This window comes from Triturus cristatus, chromosome 7 (assembly GCF_964204655.1).
Source record: "Triturus cristatus chromosome 7, aTriCri1.1, whole genome shotgun sequence".
NCBI lineage: Eukaryota > Metazoa > Chordata > Amphibia > Caudata > Salamandridae > Triturus > Triturus cristatus.
In genome coordinates, this window is record NC_140590.1 from 1,732,307,008 (window position 1) to 1,732,324,273 (window position 17,266).

The 17,266-nt window shown below is 45.3% G+C and overlaps 1 protein-coding gene across 1 annotated transcript in view; it reads left to right on the forward strand.

Annotated features, from left to right (window-relative positions):
* Nucleotides 1-17,266, forward strand: part of LOC146812933 (C-type lectin domain family 2 member B-like) — a 230,315-nt gene that overhangs the window by 201,125 nt on the left and 11,924 nt on the right. Inside the window, exon 4 of the mRNA XM_085619978.1 lies at nucleotides 6,997-7,223. Coding sequence (XP_085476104.1) covers nucleotides 6,997-7,223 — 227 coding nt within the window. The remainder of the gene's footprint in view (nucleotides 1-6,996; nucleotides 7,224-17,266) is intronic.

A 17,266-nucleotide genomic window follows, 5' to 3' on the forward strand; every position in this document is an offset into this window, starting at 1 on the left:
TCGGCATACAAATTCGTCTGCTCAACAATCTCTGCCAAAAACACATCGTCCATAAAGAACTGAAAAAAATGTATTGGCAAAAGGTTTTCAGTGTTTACTCTACACCCTGGAACACCAGTAAAGTCTGGCAATGCTGGCTGCACCATGCCAGGGGCCTAAGAGGTCAGCACTTTCAACGGGAAGCCTTGCAGCCCCAGCCTGCAGCCCAGATGCCTCTTGCCGCACTACACCAACGGGAAGCCTTGCAGCCGCAGGCTGCAGCCCAGATGCCTCTTGCCGCACTATCTGCACATCAATGTCCTCCTCTAACACAGGCGCTTCATCCGCACTGAGAGAAGCTTCAGCATCCGATGATTCCATGTGGAGAGAACTCACTGCCTGAATCATCCCCTCCCATCTCTACCTCAGAATTAGTCAGTCTCTGAACCATGGTCAGAGGAAGACTCAAAAAGCATACCAACAACCTGCTGAGCAGTAATCCTGCGGCTAGCCATTATCCTTACTTAGGGCCATATGTAGGTACCTAAATACCGGGCGGTAACGGCCGAAAATCGGTAAATATCCCATTACCGACCGGTATTTAGGCAATTGAGATGTAGGTGGCTGGATTTCAGGATTCGGTAATTTACCGAATCGGAATTTTAAGAAATCTGTAAAATACTGGTTCAGTAAATTACCGAATCCTGAAATCCTATGTAGGGGGCACTCAAGTGAGTGCATTTGTGGTTTCTGGATTCGTTATGTACTACCAACTACAAGTTGATGGTAAATAACGAATACCTTTTAAAAAGCAATTTGGTGCTTTTTAGGTCTCGCTGAGCCCCAGCGCTTGCGCTGGCTCAGAGACATTTTGTAGTTGGGATTTTTAAAGTGCTGCCTGTGGCCTAAAGCTTGAGTGCACGCGAGCGTGCATGCGCGCAGCCGCCAATCACTGCTGCGCGCGCACCACAGCGCGTCCCGTCCTAGCGATCGCGATCACTTTCGCTTTGATCGCGATCGCTATTACTTTAGCTTTCACGGCCGCGTGGCCGTTACTTTCACGGCCGCGCGGCCAATGCTTGTTGTACTATTGTCTTTCAGATGAACCTGGTTTTCCTTCGCTATGGCTGGCCACACGCCTAACAATAGTGTTGTGCCCCGTTTCCTGCCGGTAAAAATGATCCTCGGTGCCTCCTACCACGGAGGTTGCATTCTCCCAGTCACCGCTATCTGCTCTCGGAGCAAGAAGTCGGCGCCACGCTCAATACCTCTCAAATCACCTATAGTCGGATACAACGTAAGCGCCCGTATGTGGCTTCACAGCGGCGTGCTGCACTCAGTAAAAGTGAACAATAAACAAATGTCAGTAAGTAACTCGACGATGCCTGCGGAGGTGCCCCTCGGCAGCTTCCCGTAAGAACGAGTTTTTAAAACAGTTTCCACTAGACGGCGCTAGGTTCCCATATGTTACGAACAGGAAACAGCAGAACACAGAGGCGCAGTAATAAGCCCTGCGTCAATGGCTCACTTGGGATGGCGTATGTTACAATAAACACAGGAACGGGTTAGCGCCCCATTGTTCAGTTCCACTAATTATTTAACATTGTTTTCTTTTCGCCCCGTTGTCTCCGTGTCTTGGGCGATGAGTTTGCATGCGGTAGGCTAACGAGAATTACCCAGGAAGGAATGCTACCGGTATACATCACCAAATAGAGTTACACACATTTAACAGTTAAGTTACCACTTGGATATGTAGCATAGCAGTCACTGTGAATCCTCGCACGCAGCAGGTAAGAGGCTGGGTGGGAATGAAGGGCAGGATGTTCAGTAAAATACCTGCCCACACTGTACGCCATGGGCCCAACAACTGTAGCATTAGTGAAAAAAACATTTACAGAGGCCAATGCACCTTTGAAGACCTCAATTACACTGTTGGGAATATTTCACTTATATAGTATATTTTTGTTTATTATAGCAGATTGAGCCAGGACATAATGGAACAAGTTTACCAACATCCTTGATCCAGAAGAAAACACCTCAGACTTAACTGCTGTAACTCCCCATAGCAATTTGGTTCCAATTACGCAAAATCTTAATAGTTCTCGGAAAGGCCCAGTTTATTAAACATGGAAATGTGAAATTGTTCCGATGTCAAATGTACACATTCTCGCTCAAAAAGAGGAATGGATGGATCTTGGAAAAAAAGCTGGCAGGCTTAACACGGTTTTAAACAAAATGTATAACCTCATTGTTTTAATATACTTTGGGTTTGCCTGCAACAGGGCCTTGACAAAATTCTTAAGGAGGATCAAGTCTCCTGTCTTCATGTTGAAGGGTGATTTTATGAGCATGCCTAACTAAATTCTAATTTCAACTGACAGTTTGAGCTACCTCCGGAGAGACAATATGTTTTAACTATTTCACAAGCCTTACAGACACGGCGAACAAAGAAAACCTTCTCTTTTCAAGCTCCGGCAGAAAAAGCACACAGATGTCTGTTAACTGTAGTGACGAGCCGGTCTGGCCCAGCCTCTGAGGGGCCTGCACAACATACCACATCAAGGGAGATTTTGGTTGAAACGAGATACGAAATAACTCCCAAGGGAAGCATTCCTTTCACACCTTTCTTCAAATGTGGGCCACACTTAATCTTCCACTCCCCGAGTCAGAGGAAGAAACAGACACAGGCATTCGTTGACCGAGTCATATCGCCATTTTCCAGGTCATCCTTTGTGAGCGGAAGTAGTATGCGTTATTCGCCGTGGTCACCTCAGGACTCTTAGCCTAGTGACCCTCTCCATTTCAATCCTACTTATGAGTGGATCGGAGCACGTAAAACATAGTGAACAATTTTAAATGTCCAAAATCAGACGTGGTCTCCGGCCGCACTTCAAGTATCCACTCACCCTTAGAAGTCATTCATTCTTTCAGCTTTAGTTCCTTTCTTCGGCTAATATCAAGCCCATGGGTTAGAGAGAATGTATGACAGGCAAGATGTTTACAAGGAAGGGAGTCAAATCAAGAGTAGCAACAAAGCCACCACGATGAGTAACTTGTACTCCTACGTCATCCGCCACCATTCCTCTTATGCGTGGGAAGGTTTCCAAGCACAATGTAGGAAAGAAGGGGGCAGGGGGGAAACAGTCCTAAGACTTCAGCAATCGCTGTTAATCATACAATTGTCGAAATCCGCATTGTGTCCCTAAATTTGGATCCAACATATGTTTCAAGAAGCATGCGGACACAGCAGATTACCTCCTGCCAGAAAACCTAGCACTTCTTAAATAGAGAGAAGGGAGATTGGAGAACATGAGATAACATGTGCCTCAAGCGGGTAATAAAACACTGGAGATAGTGTAAAATAGACTTTGCTTCATGAAAAATTAAAGGCACAAATAATCCCAATTAAAACAAGGGCTGACGAGAAACAAAATGCTCATTCGAGCAGTTCATAATTACATATAAAACACCGAGGGATTTCTATAGGCTGCTGAATCATTAGATGGACACAGGAAGTTTAGGGTGAATACCTCAGCAGAGGATTGGACCGATGCGCTGGAGGTCTCAAGACGTGCCCGAATTAGAGAAACTGAAAACAAACGTTGTACGGCTGGTATTTAGCCATGAACAAAATACATATGCTGATTCTCCAAATAAATGTTGGCTTCCTACAGTATAGTCGCTGCTCTGCACCTGGGCTTGCTGGGTAATTCGGGGTTCCCTGAAGGAAGCCCTAGTGGCCATGAAACATAAAATGTGTTTCCTAAATGGTGCTATTTTTGTTCATGCAGTTATTCTGGCTGTACACTCTTGACGCTTCCTAAATCAATAAATGTCCTGTTGCTCCCATACCGACCTAGAATCTGCTTCTCATCTTAGTCTTTACCGTAGGCTTAACAAAGGCAGACCAATAGGCTTTGTCAATGATTGCTTTAAGCTCTGGTTCGCCAACCTTATCTTTGTCTCTGACCTGCATCTTGTCTGAACCCTAAATCAATAAAGTGGCTTCGAGTTGATTCCTCAACAGAAATGCCACAAAATTGGGGATGCGGGCTACATTACAACCCTTCCCAGGCTCCATAACATTCATAATAATGGAAGCGCCGGACACATTAGAGAAAATTACACCTGATGCCAAAGACCTTGTCTCCTAAAGTTGGATTAAGCATACCGCTCAACCTGTCCATTCAAACACTGATAGCCCCTATATATACAGATTGTAACCAAATGCTGTAGAAGTGCTTTCTCCATGGGAAAAAATATTTACCAGCACAGAAAAGAAGCATTTGCAATGCAATTGTTCTCGCATTTACAAGAGTTTGAACTATTGGCTTTGTAAATGACAATGCCTTTTATTTATGTGTTTTGAAACCCTGCAAGCGGTGCGTAAACACGCACTGTGTACTTATAGTCCTTGCTTACGAGAAGCAAGGCTGGCAGTAAAAGAGTCGTAGTTACTGCCAGCTTTCCTACTCATAACCAACGACTAAGTACAAAGTGTGTGTTAACGCACCTTTTGCAGGTTTTTAAAACCGATAAATAAAAGGCATTGTCATTTACAATGCCAATACTTCAAACTCTTGCAAATGCGAGACCTATTGCATTGCAAATGCTTGTTTAAAAGTGCCATGTGGCAGTCATACATGCCCTTAGGGCATGTATGTGCGCCACATGTGCACACATGCACGATTCAGGGATGCAACAGGGTGTCAATGTGACACCCTGCCACCCATGAATATGCTCCCCCTATTACCGATTCGGTATTTACCGAATCGGTAATAGTGAATGGCTTCCCATTCATTCCTATGGGCCTCCAGGCCCATAGGAATGAATGGGAAGGGATGCATTATTACAGATTCGGTAAATACCGAATCAGTAATACCGAATATTACCGATTCGGTAATAATTACTGAATGTTTACCTACATTCTATTTACCGATTCATAAATACCGAATCTGTAAAATTCGGTATTTATGAATCGGTAAATATAAATTATCTACATTTGGCCCTAAGAGAGGAGACTGCACAAACAAGTCAACAACAACCAACACTGTGCAAAGTAAGAAGTAAACAAAGTGTTGCCTTAGCACAAAGATCTATATACTCAAAAACAATATAACTCTTACCAAAGATAGCTACACTCACCAGCACCTACTCTGCAGAGACACAGCAAAAAGCAACGATATACCCCACTAGAAAGAAAAAACCCAACCAATTACTCATAAGACAACAAAGTACACATCAAGCACTAATGCAAAAAGATTTTGACACTCAAAACACAGAAGCCAAACATACTGCTATTACTACACCATTTGCAAAAAACACATTCATGTAGGGACAGGCCCAGAAGTTTACTGAAGAGGTGGTGCCTGGGATCAAAAAATTATACCTGGTGCTCTTAGGCTAGAAGGTGGGAGAAACTTCTAGAGGTTTCTCTTTGAAGTCCACAGGAATCCTGCCTTCACCATTCTGGCTCCAGTCTAACTACAGGGGATATGCAGCCCTTTGTGTGGAGGCAGGGCACAGCCTATTGAAGTGTAGATAGGACTGTGCCCAGCTCCGTGCTCTCATCCTGCCATTGATTGGCCCATCTAGGCACACCTAAGCTCTCTATTGTGTGTGGCTATCTAGGAGAAATACACAAAGACTAACTGAGCTATACCCAGTCACATGACACGGGGACAGGCTATAAGCACCACATGTCAAAGGCAGGAAAATGCCAACTTTCTAGAACTACAAAAAAGTGAAGAAATCTAGCTGGCTATTTAATTTTGCTATCAACTATTCAGCAGACTCAGACCAAAATCCCAGATAAGATGGTCAACATCATTTAATTATTCCTTATTGAAAAATTATTATACAGGTTTGTTAGAAGTACTCCTGATGGAGATGGGCACCACTTCACAGTGTAAGAATTAGATTACAAAAGTGAACAAAAAAATAAATGAAACACAACACATTGGTGATTTCACAAAGAAAAACTACACAGTACAAAATCAAGTGAAGACACAACATACATATATCAATTGAAACTATTACCAGTCAAGGAAAAAAGGCAATACAGTACCCCGTATAAAGAGAAGGAGAATAATGGCTCCAAGATGTATATTCCCCTTTGCATCAAAACTAATTACCCCCATTGGATGGTATCCCAAATTTGTACCATTTAAATAAGTTTCACTGGTTATATGGGGTACCGTATTGCCTTTTTTGGTATAACTTTCAAAAACTGGCATTTTAAAAATATTAATTTAAAAATCAGACATTATCATAAGAGAGGATTTTCATTATGATTCCAAAGACAACAAACATGATCTGGTCACCTGCTCCCATTTGGAAATTACAGCTTATTGAATGTAACACAGTTACTCCAATGTTATACAATGGGAGAGGTAGGCCTTGCAGTAGTTAAAAACAAGTGTAAGTGTTTTTCACTACCTGGACATGCAAAACTTAAAATTAAATGTCCTACTTTTAAATACACTGTGCCCTGCCCTCTGTGCTGTCCCGGGCCTGCCCTTGAGGGTGACTTGTATTTAATAAAAAGGAAGGTTTTGGGCCTGGCCAAAGGTTTGTTTTGCCAGGATTGAAACGACATTTTAAAACAGCACACCAAGGCTGCAATGTCAGGCTTGAATTAAAACGTGTTTAATGGGTACTCAAGTGGGTGGCACAGTCAGTGCTGCAGGCCCACAAGGAGCATTTAATTTGCAGGTCCTGGGTACATGTAGCACCACTTTACTAAAGAGGTTCAACTAAATTAAATAGGCCAACTGGGGATAAGCCAATGTTACCATGTTTTAATGAGGGAGAACATGCCCTTTAGCACTGGTTAGCAGTGGTAAAGTGTGCAAAGTCCTAAGTCCAGCAAAAACGAAATCAGCAAAAATGGAGGAGGAAGGCTAAAGGTTTGGGGGAAGACCACCATAAGGCTGATGGGTCTAACAATGTGTAGTTCTTATGTGTAATTATTGCCGTGAAATATCCTGACTGTTCTGTCTCTTCCTGCTTTAACAGTTCTAAAGAGAGGCCCGCTCCTCCATCGGTGTGGACAGGGTATACAAGGAAGCGCTGCTGGAGATTTAAAGGGCGGTGAAGTGCTGCCACCTTGTGACGAAGACTGGATCTGGTACCACAACAAGTGGTACTATTTTTCTGTAAAACAAGGAAACTGGACTGAGGCCGAAGACTCCTGCGCGGCCCTGAACGCCTCCCTGGCTCTGATTGATTCTCAAAAGGAGCTGGTAAGAGCTGTGCCAGTTTGTCATTCTCCTATTCATGTGAGCTATTGATGGGGATTTTAGCATGAATAAATGTTTGTGCACACATAGCGGTATTGGCGAGTGAATTATTTACTGTGCATTGACCTGTTTAATTGGCTGTAGCTCACAAAGGCTGCATTGCAAGATGGGTCATATTTCACTGCCAGGTCGTCTTTCCCTTTGCTTGAGAAACGCTGTAGCAGCCGCTTCGAATGATGCATCGTTTGCTTTCTCTTTCCCTTGTGAATGTTTATTTTACACAATTCCTAAAGTATGGGTTAATGTGCACCTGTCGAAGTACAGTTTGAGCCAAATGTATCTCATGTTGCAGACCGCTGAAGTCCAAGGACAGTTAGAAAGCTGGCATTGTGTTTATGCTGATGAAAATATTGTATCTTTCTGTTCCTCACCCAATTGGTTCCTCTTTTGGGAATCATATGTAGGGGTAGTAAAATGTTATACAAGACTGATTTTAAACTAATACAATGTACACCTACAGTGGAAGATGCAAGAGATGCCCTTTGCTTCTAGTTAGAAAAAGCTGTTCCTCTGTGCCCTCTTTGACCGCCGTGCTGGCATTCAAGTCTGTGCATTGGCACCATGTGTAGCAGGCCCCAGTGCAGGTGCTCTGACACTTAAAAATATGTCAAGTTGGTAAAATCCTAATTGGCAAAATTTGAATTACTTATAACTCCCTAGTACCTGGGGCCTGTAATTTTAAGGTCACTTGGATTGCAGCGCTTCTTGTGCCACCATTAAAAGTGACAAGGTAAAATATGAGCTCCGGTCTGCAACTGTCACAATAACTCTTGGCAGGGGTAAAACCTTCCTTTGAATACGTATGTCACTGCCAAGGTAGACCTTAAATGCCCATAGGGTAGAGTGCATGGTATATAAAAGTAGGGCATTTATATTCAATGTTTGATATGCCCTGGCACTGAAAAATCTCTAAAGTTGTTTTTCACTGTGGCAAGGCTGTATTTTCCATAGGAAAGCACTAGTTTACTGTATTACATTCAGTAAAGGCTGTTCCTTATTATCAATAGCTAAATAATTAATTCAACGGCGTATTGTACAAATTTAACAAAATCCCACCTAATTGTAGTCAAATTTTGTCTAACTATTAAAGAAAATGTGACTTTAGGCTTCTGGAGGTCTTTCTGATTAAGTATTCAACTGTCACCTGGCAGCCTGATCGATCGCCTGCAAGGAGATCTGAACGGTTCCCAGGAAAGAGAACAAAGGGGCCTTGGGTGGGGGAGGCACAACATCCCTTGTCAGGATGACTTGTGGGTCTGTGCTCCCAGAACTGGTTACACTTCAAAGAAGCCTACTGTACCTGGCACGAGGCTTGCCCCTCCCTTTTGTCTCTTTGTTCAGCCAGTCTCCAATACCAGTGGGAGGGGGAGCTACTCAAGAACTGGTTTAGAAAGATATGGGAGCAGGGTTTGCCCATTTCCCTAGGCACACATCTGAGTAGGTCAGGAAGCTCTTCCAAGGGGAAGAAATGTTCTGCCATGTTGGATTTAGCAGGAGCAGCGCAGTGTGGGAATGTTTGCTGCTAGGCAAATAGGAACTGTTGGGAAAGTGGGTAGGGTTACCCATGGAACCTTTTCTCTGATGGTCAGGGAAAGGCCAGGAGTCACCTCCCACCCACAAGCTAGTGCCAGGCATGCATGTAGCACCGCTGGGTTACCTTCCTTTTTCAGAACACTACAGGACCCTTGAAAGACATAAGGGCTGCACCTGCCGTTGAGACCCATGAGGAGAACCCAAAGGGCAGGACCTGCTCCCACTTGTACACAGAACAAAGGAGTGAACTCCAATGATCATTTGGATGACCTCTAGGCAAGAAGCCTATTTTCCTGGAAGATCCCTACTGACCAGTTCCAATTGGACCTGCCCTGGACAATCCTGGCGGCTTCTGTGAAGTGAGGCCTGATCCCCAGATGTGTTTGTGTGATCCTGAAAACCTTGATTAGTGTTTGTGTGCCCCTCCTGCCTAATCCTAATAGTTGGGACTTAAAACAAATTCCAGAACTTTTGCCTGGAGAACTATTGCTCACTTGCCAGTCAATCCACCGAGGGTTCATCACCTGTGGTTCTGACTTTGTCGCAGCTGCCCCTTCGGTCTTTTCTGCAGCAGCAACTCCGTTTCAGTGGCCCAAGGCTGACCAGCATCTGATGACATCAAAACCTTTTCAGCCACAGCCTGCAGCCTTGCCTGGCTAAGGGAAATTTGACTTACAGAAAACAGTCTAAGTTCGATATAAAAATGTTCACTGGGCCCAGCGCAGAGCAGCATCCAATCGATCCAAGTCTTCCGGGATGCAAACTTTGGCCTTTTCCCACTCTGAGCTCTTCCTACCTTCTTCAACTGATTCACCGAGACCTCATCCTTCATCAGCCTGTCATCAATGAGTCCGTCTTCGGATCCAGTCTCTAGCCTTGCCCTCCTGAGGACTCTGCCGCCTTTAAACTTTTCTAAGGGTGAAGGTAACTCTTTAATCGGGGATCCATGTATCTGACCGGCGCTCCATAGCGGTAAGCCTTAAAACTTACCTTTCTCCTAGTCTAAGGCAACCACAAAACCTTTCAATTGTCATATCTTTACATTACCTTATTGGATTTTTGTCATTTAAGTCACTTTTTGATCATTAAAATATTCTCTGTATTTATAAATTGGAATGGAATATTCATTGTGTTGTGTTTTTACTTTTAAGCTGTTTTTGTAATTCTAAATGCTATACACATTTTCTTAAGTTAAGCCTGTTTGCTCTGTGCCATTGCTAGTGCTACCAGGGGTGGAGCTCAGGTTTAAGTTATTGAACCCTTTACTCGACCTAGCAATAATAGTGTATTGCAAGTCATCCTGTACCCTGGGCACCCCCTAATGTTTTTGCTGATTGGTACTGGTAAAAACTGACTCTGACTAACCCTGGGCTCTGCCTATTTGGGCCCCTAGAGTGAAAGAGGCTCTTAGAATACAGTTAAAATACCTACATACACAAGGGAACACTATGGGTTTAGGGTACCCTATGATTGACTTGACCTCCACTATAATGGCCCTAGTACATCATAGCAAAAACAACAGATGATGGACAGAATGCTGAGCCAATCAAACATTCACCCCCAGTCACAGATCTGGGTTAAATCCATAATTTTTTTGCACACCACACCATTCCAGTTTAGACCCAGCCATATGCAAATCAGTCTTGACCCTGCTCCCTATGGGAACAGTCCAGCCCGAACTGCCAGGCCAGGTCCTCCCTGGACCCGAAACAAGCATCCTAGGACCGGTTTTGGGGTTTCACCCCTCTTCAGCTAGGATAGCTTGAATCTGGTGGTGTGGTGAGCACGGGACCCACGTCTGGGTATACCCTTCCCACTTAGGGTGACAAATGCAAAAACAACAGATGATGGACGGAATGCTGAGCCAATCAAATATTCACCCCCAGTCACAGATCTTGGTTAAATCCATCGTTTTTTTGCACACAATTCCAGTTTAGACCCAGCCATATGCAAATCAGTCTTGACCTTGCTCCCTATGGGAACAGTCCAGCCCAAAATGCCAGGCCAGGTCCTCCCTGGACCCGAAACAAGCATCCTAGGACCGGTTTCGGGGTTTCACCCATCTTCAGCCAGGAAAGCTTGAATCTGGTGGTGTGGTGAGCATGGGACCCATGTCTGGGCCTTTTCTCTCCCATTTACGGATTGACAAATGCAAAAACAGATACTGGACAGAATGCTGAGCCAATCAAACATTCACCCCCAGTCACAGATCTGGGTAAAATCCATCATTTCTTTTGCACAAAACACCATTCCAGTTTACACCCAGCCATATGCAAATCAGTCTTGACCCTGCTCCCTATAGGAACAGTCCAGCCTGAACTGCCAGGCCAGGTCCTCCCTGGACCAGAAACAAGCATCCCAGGACCAGTTGCTGGGTTTCACCCCTCTTCAGCCAGGATACCTTGAATCTGGTTGTATGGGGAGCACGGGACCGACGTCTGGGTTATACCCTTCTTACTTAGGGCGACAAATGCAAAAACAGATGATGGACGGAATGCTGAGCCAATCAAACATTCACCCCCTGTAACAGATCTGGGTTAAATCCATTGTTTTTTTTGCACACCACACCATTCTAGTTTAGACCCGGCCATATGCAAATCAGTCTTGATCCTGCTCCCTATAGGAACAGTCCAGCCCGAACTGCCAGGCCAGGTCCTCCCTGGACCAGAAACAAGCATCCCAGGACCAGTTGCTGGTTTTCACCCCTCTTCAGCCAGGATAGCTTGAATCTGGTGGTGTGGTGAGCACGAGACCCACGTCTGGGCATACCCTTCCCACTTAGGGCGACAAATGCAAAAACAACAGATGATGGACGGAATGCTAAGCCAATCAAACATTCACCCCCAGTCACAGATCTGGGTTAAAACCATCGTTTTTTTGCAAACCACACCATTCCAGTTTAGACCCAACCATATGCAAATCAGTCTTGCCCCTGCTCCCTATAGGAACAGTCCAGCCTGAACTGCCAGGCCAGGTCCTCCCTGGACCAGAAACAAGCATCCTTGTCCCATGATGCTTGTATCCAGTCCATGGAAGACATGGCTTGGCAGTTCGGGCTGAACTGTTCCCATGAAGCACAGGGTGAGACTGATTTGCATATGGGGATGTCCGAACTGGGGTGGTGCAGTGAGCTAAAGAATGATGATGGATTAAACCCAGATCAGTTGACTGGGGGTGAGTGCTTGCAATGTTCAACACTCCGTCCATCATCCCCTTTGGTTTTGCTTTGTTCGCCCTGAGTTGGCAGGGTATGCCCAGACGTGGGTCCCTTGCTCACTTTGCCACTGGATTCAAGATAGCCTGGCTGATGACAGCTGATTAGCCAGAAACCGGTCCCAGGATGCTTGTTTCCGGTCCAGGGAAGACATGGCATGACACTTCGGGCTGGACTGTTCCCATGAGGCACAGGGTCATACTGATTTGCATATGGCCATGTCTGAACTGAGGTGGCAGAGTGAGCTAAAGAATGATGATGGATTAAACCCAAATCAGTTGACTGGGAGTGAGTGCTTGCAATGTTCAACACTCTGTCCTTCATCCCCTTTGGTTTTGCTAGTACATAATAGGGCATGGGGATTGAAACTAACTTTAAGTCCCTAGTATATATTAGGGTATGGCAGTTTAGAGGCCAGCATCCCTTTCTGCACTTGCATGTGTACACTGCTGAAGCCTGATGTCAGTTTAAAAGCAGCTGGGTTGCAGGACTGCTTTTAAAATGCAAATTGTGTCTAAACTCGACTTTGGTGTTTAGGGCATTTACAAATGGATTAACTATAATGTTTGGGCATATTGGGTACCCCCAGGGTTTCCCCTAGGTGTCCTGGGGGGCAGGTTTTTATAAGGAGGACCCTTATAAAATCAGTTTTATATGCCCTGGGTTGAGTGAAATTGCACATTTTACTCCCCACATTGTGAGAAACGGCTTCACAAAATCGACTTGTGCTAGGAGCACTGTCCAGTGAGGATCTGCAATATGTTTACATATTCAGAACCCCCTAAAGTTTCCACTGGGTGTTCTAGGGGTGGGGGTCCTATAGATATGGGCAGGGCACTTATAAAAGATGTTTTTATAAGCCCTGGTGTTGGAAAATGTCTCATGTCATTTTTCCAATTGCATATTCCCTGCCACATAGGTTAACATGGCAAGAAGTTATTAACTAATCCTTCCTGCTAGGAAAATCCTGAAAATGTCATTCAAAGACTTCCTCGAATGGTATTGATAAATCCAACAATATGGTATTGTTGAATTTCTCCTCAAGTGTACAGGCAAGAAGTTATAAGACTTTCTTGTCTGTACGCCAAAATTCAGCCTTCCAGTGGTCTCTCCAGCTTGGTCAGAGTTAAGTGGATTAGCCATGCTCCTTTGATAAGATGATAAATAGCCCCTGGAGTTAGAAAGCTCTTCTGGGAGGGCAGGGTTCTGCTACATAAAAATGCCAGTGCAGGAGGAGGGGTTGTAAACAATATCCTTCGATGGAAGGAGGAGGCAGGCAGAAGAAACCCGTTTCATTTACACCTATTCTCTTTGAACCTAGCCAGATGGTAGGATTAAGGAAGGAATGAGTAGGTGCATGGGGGAGAGACTAGAGAGTTGAGCCATCCTGGAGGTGTGTTCAGCTATCTCTTCTCTTCCTGCTGGAAAATCAGCCATGATCAATTTTAGATAATTGGTGCTCTCTGGGAGGAAATAGTGCCACATTTTGCAGGATGTGGTCATACCCTGGGGTGTTGCCCTGCACCTCACTGGACAGGAGTGCCCTCCTGCTTGACCCAGAGAACTTGGAATAAGTATCTGAGAGGGGCAGAGCCTCTCAGATCTGCTGCATGAAACTTAAGAGAGAAGAAGACTCTGAAGTCTGCGCCGGCTGCACAATCCCGAACTACAGCCCTGTGGACGGACTACCTTCAAAAGGACTAAATAGTGACTTCCCTGCAAGCTGCAGGTTATCAGCTTACCTGGAACATCACCACCAAGAATACTCAGCCTGGAGTACTACCAGTGAATTTGTAATGGATTTGTCTAAGTGGATTGGGGGAACTGAAGTTCCAAAATTTCAAGGACCATATTGGCACTTACAGACCCTTTGAGTAAGTGTTGGACACTCTGGGGAACTTCAGGAAGAAGTTCCAGAAGTTTGGAGCAACTTTGGAAAAAAGCTCTATAAATGCACCGACTCGACCTGGCCAGCCAAGCCGGCGACCCTCAACCGCAAGAAAGCCTCCCGTCCCGGGTCGTCTTGCTGTAAAGCTCCGGACGTCCGACTTTCAGGGTTTGACATGAAGTTGGCTGAAACCCATGCCGGCGAACCCTCACCAAATCAGGCCTGGTGAAGAGCTTCAAGGGACTCCGCAAGAAAAAGCTCTGTAAAAGTTTCTAAGTCCAAACGTAGGAGAGGTGACTGGGACCAACCGTGGCAGCCAAGCTGCCCATCTGCAACTGCGATCCGGCCTAGATCCCTGGTTTGTCTAGCTGATAAGCTCCGGAGGTATGATTTCCATAAGTTTGACTGGAAGCTCGTCGCAACGCTAGCCGGCAAATTCGCACCGAATCTAGACTGGCTGAGAGCTTCAAGGGACTGCGCGCAGGGCTCTATTGTGGTTGGCCTGAAACTTTGACCTTGACCCGGCCTAGTGCGACAAGATGTTCCACTAGATGCTGTAGGTTTCTATGTGCTATACAGCGCTAAATCTTTAAAAATTCATAGCTCCTGTTCCCTACATTGAATTGTTTTCAATTTGGTGTCATATTAAAGATAAAAATATTTCCTATTTTTATAAATTGGTGTTGGAATTTTATTCTGTATTGTCTTAATTATTTACTAAATTGGTGTTTTTAAATGCTATCGATACCTGCCTTTGAAGTTAAGCCTGTCTGCTCACAGTCAAGCTACCAAGGGCTGAGCATGGGAATAAGTTTCTAAGACCTATTCTGAGCCCCATATTGTGTTAGTGGTATTATTGCCAGTGGTAAATGCATATCTTCCACTACTATTAACCCACTTTTTTCACAGTGTGGCGGTAGCCACTCTGCAGTTATAGTTAGTGTGACCAGGGATTTATTTTATTTTTGTCCCTTATTAACTTTGCACCCATTTGATGAATGGCTGCAAAACTTTGCAGACCTGGTACCCCTGTTTGTCGGAGTACTAAACGTTTTGTGGCATTTGGTCTAGGGGATGCAAAGAAAACAAGCATTTGCAATGCAATAGGACTCGCATTTATAAGAGTTTGAGCTATTGGCATTGTAAAATTACAATGCCTTTTCTTTATTTTTTGGTTTTAAAACAAATAAAAGGCATTGTCATTTACAATGTCAGTAGCATAAACTTGCATAAAAGCAGTGTGTGGAGTGCAGCAGTGTGCGGTGGGCGGCGTGCAGCAGTGTGCGGCGTGCGGCGGGCAGCAGTGTGTGGCGTGCAGCAGTGTGTGGCATGCAGCAGTGTGCGGCGTGCAGCAGTGTTTCGTGTAGCAGTGTGAGGCATGCAGCACTGTGTGGCGTGCAGCGACGTGCAGCAGTGTGTGGCGTGCAGCAGTGTTCCGTGTAGTAGTGTGAGGCATGCAGCACTGTGTGGCGTGCAGCAGCGTGCAGCAGTGTGCGGCATGCAGCAGTGTGCGGCGTGCAGCAGTGTGCGGCGTGCAACAGTGTGTGGCGTGCAGCAGTGTGTGGCGTGCAGCAGTGTGTGGCGTGCAGCAGTGTGCGGCGTGCAACAGTGTGCGGCGTGCAGCAGTGTCGTGCAGCATGCAGCAGTGAGTAATGCAGCAGTGTGCAGCAGTGTGTGGCGTGCAGCATTGTGTGGCGTGCAGCAGTGTGTGGCGTGCAGCAGTGTGTGGCGTGCAGCAGTGTGTGGCGTGCAGCAGTGTGCGGCGTGCAGCAGTGTGCGGCGTGCAGCAGTGTGCGGCGTGCAGCAGTGTGTGGCGTGCAGCAGTGTGAGGCGTGCAGCAGTGTTTCGTGTAGCAGTGTGAGGCGTGCAGCAGTGCAGTGTGTAATGCAGCAGTGTGTGGCGTGCGGCGTGCAGCAGTGTGCGGCGTGCAGCAGTGTGCGGCGTGCAGCAGTGTGCGGCGTGCAGCAGTGTGTGGCGTGGTTTGTAAACAACAAGAAAATCGGACAAAAAAGGAAGGGTGGGAGGGAACGAGCATATGGGGTGTGAGTTATAATGAAAGTTAATTGTTCTAAGAGGGGATGCAGGAAGTGAGGCCGAGCGCGCGCTGGCAAAAGCAGTCTGCTGCTTTCAAGTCCGATGCCAGATGCCAGCTTCGCGCTTGAATGCCTCACATGCACTGGCCATAAACCGCATTCCTAAGGTCTTGTGCCCCTTACTAAATCTCTCTGAATGCGTGAGGCGGCGCACGCGCAGGAAGTAGCTGGAGGCAAATGGAATGCGCGTGGTTGTGTGCGTAACCGCCACCCGATCCGCCTGGGAAGCCTTTGGGAGCATTTTCTGAAGCCCCTACATAAGTCTCGCTGAGCGCTCACTTACGCGATAGCCAGACGAGACCTAAAAAGGGGTCCAAAAACAGGAGTTAAGTCCAAGATATTTTACATAGACTTTTGTATTTTGTGTAGCGTGAAAACAGTCCAATTTTGACATTTGGCAGGATTATATATTATGGTGTGCAGATGATTCTGTGGGGCTACTGCAGGTAATTTGGGTAAGTATTTTATAAGTTTAAAGTGTTTTAAACTTGGTGATATCTTTTGCCACAGTAGTACTTATGGTACTATCAAGGTACATAGCGATGACAAGCCATGAGCTGATTTGCTAATAACTGTTAGAACCAGTAATGTAACCACATACACAGTCTTATCAGTCAATAAAGAACTACTTTCTGTTTTATTATAGCCAGACCTGTTGGCTTTGCCAGTGCCTCCTACAATAACCATTTTATTCTGGAAATATGTTTAGCCAAATGTGTGCATAAAACAACTAAATGTGTGATTTAGTTTCCAAGTTTCTCTTCGTTTAGTGAGTCACTATTAATGCTATGTTTTAAAAAATGTAAACCGCGCAATCCCCCTTGAGAGGATATGTCCACCACACTGAGGACTTAGAGAAACAGAAAAAGACCAGGAGACCCTTAAAACGGAAAGAGAAAGTTTTAAGATTTTTTTAAAGTTGTGTATGATCTGACATACGTCACAAATTCAATATAAGAGTGTTCCAGTGGACTGCAGCAAGATGTGAAAAAGAGTGACTACCTATTCTTACTCTGTAGATACGCCTTGTAGTGATAGTAGCCTGCTCAGCTGATCTTAGGGCACTAACAGGATTATAAAAAGAGACGTTATTCTGCATAGGATGCAAGCCAACCGCAGATGGTGCTCCATGTACATTGCAGAGTAACTTAAAAATAGCGGGGCAGATTTATGACGACTGGAGCATCCCTGCAAATCAGCAGTGATGTGCCAGGTAAGATGCGTCACGCAAGTTTACTGTTGCGCCAACACAGATACG